Source organism: Penaeus vannamei, chromosome 31 (genome assembly GCF_042767895.1).
Source record: "Penaeus vannamei isolate JL-2024 chromosome 31, ASM4276789v1, whole genome shotgun sequence".
Taxonomy (NCBI): domain Eukaryota; kingdom Metazoa; phylum Arthropoda; class Malacostraca; order Decapoda; family Penaeidae; genus Penaeus; species Penaeus vannamei.
This window is the reverse complement of record NC_091579.1, coordinates 25222937-25230436: the sequence shown is the minus strand read 5'-3', so window position 1 is coordinate 25230436 and position 7500 is coordinate 25222937. Positions and strand designations below refer to the sequence as shown.

The window sequence follows — 7500 nt, the reverse complement described above, 5'->3', positions numbered from 1 at the left end:
TGATAACCACTTATTGTGTGTGAAAATGTATTCACCATGAATGAATACTCAATTTTCACTATTAACGAATGGACGGTCATCAATACAATCAATCTTTGCTTTAACACAAAAAATAGTATATAAATAATATTGATTTACTCTAATGACTAATAATAAAGAACGTCGTACTTGCCAGGACTGGAAAATATGCACCTCTTGACAACTAACAGTCCATCTACTCTTCGTGTCAGTCTTGTTGACAGTCGCCTCCAGTCATCCAGCGCCATCTACAACACCTTCAGGTCTGTCTAAAAGTGTTCGTGTGTGTGTCTTCGTATTTGTGTGTGTCTTCGTGTTTGAGTGTGTCTTCGTGTTCGTGTGTGTCTTCGTGTTCGAGTGTGTCTTCGTGTTCGAGTGTGTCTTCGTGTTCGAGTGTGTCTTCGTGTTCGTGTGTGTCTTCGTGTTCGAGTGTGTCTTCGTGTTCGTGTGTGTCTTCGTGTTCGTGTGTGTCTTCGTGTTCGAGTGTGTCTTCGTGTTCGAGTGTGTCTTCGTGTTCGTGTGTGTCTTCGTGTTCGAGTGTGTCTTCGTGTTCGTGTGTGTCTTCGTGTTCGAGTGTGTCTTCGTGTTCGAGTGTGTCTTCGTGTTCGTGTGTGTCTTCGTGTTCGAGTGTGTCTTCGTGTTCGTGTGTGTCTTCGTGTTCGAGTGTGTCTTCGTGTTCGTGTGTGTTTTCGTGTTCGAGTGCGTCTTCGTGTTCGAGTGTGTCTTCGTGTTCGTGTGTGTCTTCGTGTTCGTGTGTGTCTTCGTGTTCGAGTGTGTCTTCGTGTTCGAGTGTGTCTTCGTGTTCGAGTGTGTCTTCGTGCTCGAGTGTGTCTTCGTGTTCGTGTGTGTCTTCGTGTTCGAGTGTGTCTTCGTGTTCGTGTGTGTCTTCGTGTTCGTGTGTGTCTTCGTGTTCGTGTGTGTCTTCGTGTTCGAGTGTGTCTTCGTGTTCGAGTGTGTCTTTGTGTTCGAGTGTGTCTTCGTGTTCGAGTGTGTCTTCGTGTTCGAGTGTGTCTTCGTGTTCGTGTGTGTCTTCGTGTTCGAGTGTGTCTTTGTGTTCGAGTTTGTCTTCGTGTTCGTGTGTGTCTTCGTGTTCGAGTGTGTCTTCGCGTTCGTGTGTCTTCGCGTTCGAGTGTGTCTTCGTGTTCGTGTGTGTCTTCGTGTTCGTGTGTGTCTTCGTGTTCGTGTGTATCTTCGTGTTCGAGTGTGTCTTCGTGTTCGTGTGTGTCTTCGTGTTCGAGTGTGTCTTCGTGTTCGTGTGTGTCTTCGTGTTCGAGTGTGTCTTCTTGTTCGAGTGTGTCTTCGTGTTCGTGTGTGTCTTCGTGTTCGTGTGTGTCTTCGTGTTCGTGTGTGTCTTCGTGTTCGAGTGTGTCTTCGTGTTCGTGTGTGTTTTCGTGTTCGAGTGCGTCTTCGTGTTCGAGTGTGTCTTCGTGTTCGTGTGTGTCTTCGTGTTCGTGTGTGTCTTCGTGTTCGAGTGTGTCTTCGTGTTCGAGTGTGTCTTCGTGTTCGAGTGTGTCTTCGTGTTCGAGTGTGTCTTCGTGTTCGTGTGTGTCTTCGTGTTCGAGTGTGTCTTCGTGTTCGTGTGTGTCTTCGTGTTCGTGTGTGTCTTCGTGTTTGTGTGTGTCTTCGTGTTCGAGTGTGTCTTCGTGTTCGAGTGTGTCTTCGTGTTCGAGTGTGTCTTCGTGTTCGAGTGTGTCTTCGTGTTCGTGTGTGTCTTCGTGTTCGAGTGTGTCTTCGTGTTCGTGTGTGTCTTCGTGTTCGAGTGTGTCTTCGTGTTCGTGTGTGTCTTCGCGTTCGTGTGTGTCTTCGCGTTCGTGTGTGTCTTCGTGTTCGAGTGTGTCTTCGTGTTCGAGTGTGTCTTCGTGTTCGAGTGTGTCTTCGTGTTCGAGTGTGTCTTCGTGTTCGTGTGTGTCTTCGTGTTCGAGTGTGTCTTCGTGTTCGAGTGTGTCTTCGTGTTCGTGTGTGTCTTCGTGTTCGTGTGTGTCTTCGTGTTCGAGTGTGTCTTCGTGTTCGTGTGTGTCTTCGTGTTCGTGTGTGTCTTCGTGTTCGAGTGTGTCTTCGTGTTCGAGTGTGTCTTCGTGTTCGAGTGTGTCTTCGTGTTCGAGTGTGTCTTCGTGTTCGAGTGTGTCTTCGTGTTCGAGTGTGTCTTCGTGTTCGAGTGTGTCTTCGTGTTCGAGTGTGTCTTCGTGTTCGAGTGTGTCTTCGTGTTCGAGTGTGTCTTCGTGTTCGTGTGTGTCTTCGTGTTCGAGTGTGTCTTCGTGTTCGTGTGTGTCTTCGTGTTCGAGTGTGTCTTCGTGTTCGAGTGTGTCTTCGTGTTCGTGTGTGTCTTCGTGTTCGAGTGTGTCTTCGTGTTCGAGTGTGTCTTCGTGTTCGAGTGTGTCTTCGTGTTCGAGTGTGTCTTCGTGTTTTCGTGTGTGTCTTCGTGTTCGAGTGTGTCTTCGTGTTCGAGTGTGTCTTCGTGCTCGAGTGTGTCTTCGTGTTCGAGTGTGTCTTCGTGTTCGAGTGTGTCTTCGTATTCGAGTGTGTCTTCGTGTTAGTGTGTGTCTTCGTGTTCGTGTGTGTCTTCGTGTTCGAGTGTGTCTTCGTGTTCGTGTGTGTCTTCGTGTTCGTGTGTGTCTTCGTGTTCGAGTGTGTCTTCGTGTTCGAGTGTGTCTTCGTGTTCGAGTGTGTCTTAGTGTTCGTGTGTGTCTTCGTGTTCGAGTGTGTCTTCGTGTTCGAGTGTGTCTTCGTGTTCGTGTGTGTCTTCGTGTTCGTGTGTGTCTTCGTGTTCGTGTGTGTCTTCGTGTTCGTGTGTGTCTTCGTGTTCGAGTGTGTCTTCGTGTTCGAGTGTGTCCGTGTTTGTGTTTGATGTCGTGTTTGTTTCTGTTGTTATTGCAATTGTTTTTAGTATTACTCATTTTATTTTACTGTCGTTATCATTATTATTATCATAAATGACAGTGAAATATTACAGTTGTTGGTATATATCATTACAATAATAATAATGATGATGGTAACAATAATATTTACGATGATGATAATAATAATAATATTTACGATGATGATAATAATAACAATAATGATAATGATGATTATGATAATAATGATAATGATAATAATAATAATGATAATAATAAAGATGATCATTGTAATATTGATGATGATAATAATAATAATAATAATAATAATAATAATAATAATAAGGACGAGAATAAGAAGAAAACCACGAAAGCACACAATATGCTAGTCTGATATTTAATTACAAGTATGCACCGTGAAAGATAAAAAATAGAATATAAAAAAGTACTTGACTACTCCGCAAATCATATTATTTATACACACCACGCTTCGCTTCGCAAGGTTTTAGAAACTTTCAAATGTTCTCTCTCTCTCTCTCTCTCTCTCTCTCTCTCTCTCTCTCTCTCTCTCTCTCTCTCTCTCTCTCTCTCTCTCTCTCAAAGTCAGATAAAACATTTCTAGAAACTTTCAAATGTTTTTTTTTTCTCTCTCTCTCTCTCTCAAAGTCAGACAAAACATTTTTCTTTCTTATTGCATCCATTGTTCTTCCTGTGAAAAGTGGGAGTTGCTTAAAATATTGCATCTTATCGTATCAACTGCGAGTGAGATACAAGTCCGCGTGGAGACAACTGGGTAAATCCAATGATCAGTCATGTAGTATGAAGAGGAGTATTAGCTGCATCATCATTATCATTATAATTATTATTATCATCATCATCATTATCATCATCATCATCATCATCACCATCATCATCATCATCATCATCATCGTCATCGTCATCGTCACCATCATCATCATCATCATCGTCATCATCATCATCATCATCATCACATCATCATCATTATCATTATTATTATCATTATTATTGTTATCATTATTATTAATATTATATTTCTATAGTTTTAATCATTTTCATCACCATTATCATTCTGTCATTATGATTATTGTTATTGTTATTATTACTATCATTATTATCATTATCATTATTGTTATTACGATCATTATTATTATTATCGTTATTATCATTAATGCTATTACTATCATTATTATCATTATCATTTTTATTATCCCTATCATTATCATTATTATTATCAATATTATTCTTATCAAATCATCATTAACATCATGGTCATAATGATTATTATTATTATATTTATTATTATAATTTTTATTTTCTTATTAATATTATCATTATCACTATTATCATTATTATTATCAATAATAATATATATTATCATTATTATTATTACCGTTATAATTGTTATTATTATTATCATCCTTATCATTATTATCATTATCATTATCATTATCATTATAATCATCATAATTATCATTATCATTATTTCATTATTATTATTATTGTTATTATTAGCAATGACGTGTTGTAGGGGGAGGGGGCATCAGAGGGTACGAGCAGACAGTGAGTTATGACCCAAGATAAGGCTAGGTCATTCACGACAAGGGGGAGGACAGAAGGTCAGCTGATAGGGACTTCCTGTCGAGTTCTCTCTCTCTCTCTTTCACTTTCAGTCTGTATGTTTATCTCTTTCTTGCATGTTCGCTCGCATTTTTTTCCTTTCTCTCGCTTTCTTCCTCTCTTGCATTTTCTTTCTCTTCCTCTCTCGCATTCTCTCTCGTATATTCTCTCTCGTTCTCTCTCTCTTTCTCTCTTTCTGTGTGTCTATCTCTCGCATGGTCTCTCTCTCTCTCTCTCTCTCTCTCTCTCTCTCTCTCTCTCTCTCTCTCTCTCTCTCTCTCTCTCTCTCTCTCTCTCTCTCTCTCTCTCTCTCTCTCTCTCTCTCTCTCTCTCTCTCTCTCTCTCTCTCTCTCTCTTTCTGTTCGTTTATCTCTCGCATGGTCTCTCGCATTCTCCCTTTCTCTATCTCTCGCTCTCTCTCTCTCTTCCTATCTATCTATCTCTTTCTCTCTCTCTTCTATTGACATTATGCTATTTTTATATCATTCGCTTTCAATGTCACTGTGCACTAATCCTATTGAAAAAAAATATTGCTCCTCATTTGTCACTCGTTTTTAAAGTACTCTTTGGTTCGTTTATTTCACTTATTTTTTTACAGGAATTATATAACATCAGTGGATTCCAGAGTATGGTTTCATCTGCCATAGTCAATACTTTTCATTGAATTTTAACTCTTTTATTTCCTGAAATCCTGAAATACAGAAGGAATATACAATGAAATTTAATATCCGACATAGCTCCCGAAACCCTAGGATTGGAAAAAGGAAGCTTCAAAGCTGATTAGATCAAACCCTAAGATATAAAAGGAATAAAGACAGTATACTAAAAATATTCGCTAATTATTTTTTTTTATCTGCTATTTGGTTCGGGGTAAAATAATGAAATCGATAACAATTTTTGAAATAATCTTTGTATTTATGTTTATTATTTATTATTTATTTTCATTGAAATATCTGAAACCTGAATTCCTCAAAAAAAGAAAGAAAAGGAAAAGGTAATAAAATATACAGAAATATAAATTAATGTTCACCTCCGCAAGCCAAAAACAAAACAAAAATGAAGCGAAAATAAATATATAAAAATATAAATTGATATTCATCTCCGTAGGCAAAAGCAAAACAGCTGATTGAACCATTGACCGTCACTCCCTTCCCTTCTTCCCCTTAGGGTTGACGGACAGAACGAGGGTTACCGGCTTCTGGTGGCCGATTACGACGCCTCGAGCACCGCCGAAGATGCCTTGACGCCTCACTCAGCCGCTGCCTTCGCTTTCCCGGATGTACGGGATGGCACTCCTGCAGGTAAAGGGGGAGAGAGAGAGAGAGAGAGAGAGAGAGAGAGAGAGAGAGAGAGAGAGAGAGAGAGAGAGAGAGAGAGAGAGAGAGAGAGAGAGAGAAAATGTGTGTTGGTTTTGTTGGTGTCTGTTATGTTCCTTTTTGAGTTATTAATGGAATCAAGGAAAAGATAAATCATGTCTGATTTTGTGGTCTTTTTCGATATGAAAATGACCCATTGTTTTAATTCAATTTATATCCATTACCAAGATCATTATCATTATCTACTAGTTATCATCACAGTTAGAACGAATACAAAGCTATCAACATTATCATCCTCAGACGAAGAATGCAGTAATACGTATGGAGCTGGCTGGTGGTATCTGGAACCCCCAAGATGCTACAGCGCCCTTCCCACGGGCACTCGACGCCTGCAGAAGCCCTCAGCCACAGATCTTAGTGACGATTTGGGCGCGGCGAAGAAGGGGCTGCTGGAGTGGCGGTCGGCTCAGGAGACGCAGGAGGGCCCAGAGGATCCTACCCTTATTGGCTTGGTGATGGCGGTGCGGCCTGTGCTGCAGTGACCGGCTGCATTTCGCTGTGACCGACGAGTTTCATGAGTTTCTTTTAAGTATAGTAAGGAGAGAGAGAGAGAGATAGACAGACAGATAGACAGACAGAGACAACAGAGGCGGGGCTTCCATGGTGGCACGGGGGACACCCCCTCCCCTGCAATCTGATTGGCCACCCCGTGTGCCCCCCACCCCCACCCCCACCCATAATGGTCATCTGCCTAACTGTACAGCAAACATCATTGTTCTGTGTGTTAGCCTACCACTTAGCAAAAGTACACCTAGGAGATTTAATGTGGCCAAGAAAAGTATGATGAAAACAAAATGTGAAACTGTACAATATAAATATTGAAGTAGGCAGTCTTAATTTTTGTTACTTTTGGGCGACTCCCCCAGATTTATTGTTATTACCCCCCTGTGCCCCCCACCAGAAAATTCTCTGGACCCGCCCATGAGAGACAAAGGAAGAGAGAGAGAGAGAATGAGACAGACGGAGAAAGAGAAAGAGATACAGAGCACCAGAGGGAGAGAGAGGTGTAAAGAACAGGAGAGACCAAGAGAGAAAATAAAAGACGTGGAACCAGAAAAGAGAACGAACTTGATGTTGGTCAAGAGATGAAAATTGCTTCTGACTTCTAACACACTGGATGCTTGTCTGTGATGTCTCTGAGGTACATCAGTTTAACAGCTGTCTAAAGTAATGTTTCAAATTGAAATGTAGGTCTTTTACAATATGGACAAAGTCTTGAGGGAGAATGCATATCAACTGCATATATAACATTGCTTTGATGAAGTAACGAATGCCCAATATGCAGGTACAGTGTTTTAGATTGCTGAGATAAAAGAGAGAGACAGAGACAAACAGACAGATAGACAGACAAATATACAAAAAGAGAGAGAGAGAGACAGGCCGACAAACAAACAGAGAGAAGTGAGAGTGAGAGACAGACAGACAAGTAAACAGATAGAGATAAGAAAGAGACAGACAGACAAACATAGAGATAGGAGAGAAACAGATAGACAGACAGATAGACAAACAAACAGATATATAGATAGAGAGAGAGAGTGAGATGGGGGCCAACTAGGTTGAGCTGGAAACAAAAGAGGAGATACAATGATACACGTTAACTGATACGGCAACTGTAGCAGTCTTAAAATAAAGCA

General features: G+C 40.8%; 2 protein-coding genes across 3 annotated transcripts in view; both read left to right on the top strand.

Annotated features, from left to right (window-relative positions):
* Nucleotides 1-7500, top strand: part of Amacr (Alpha-methylacyl-CoA racemase) — a 408326-nt gene that overhangs the window by 389358 nt on the left and 11468 nt on the right. The gene's annotated exons all lie outside the window — the stretch shown is intronic.
* LOC138867607 (fibroleukin-like) overlaps nt 1-7500 on the top strand; it is a 10505-nt gene that overhangs the window by 2976 nt on the left and 29 nt on the right. The window contains exons 3-5 of one of the 2 annotated variants that reach the window (XM_070143972.1): nt 176-281; nt 5658-5791; nt 6107-7500. The exon at nt 6107-7500 is cut by the window's right edge and continues 29 nt beyond it. In XM_070143972.1, coding sequence (XP_070000073.1) covers nt 176-281; nt 5658-5791; nt 6107-6348 — 482 coding nt within the window. In that variant the 3' untranslated portion in view covers nt 6349-7500. The remainder of the gene's footprint in view (nt 1-175; nt 282-5657; nt 5792-6106) is intronic. The other variant, XM_070143971.1, reaches the window with a different exon arrangement.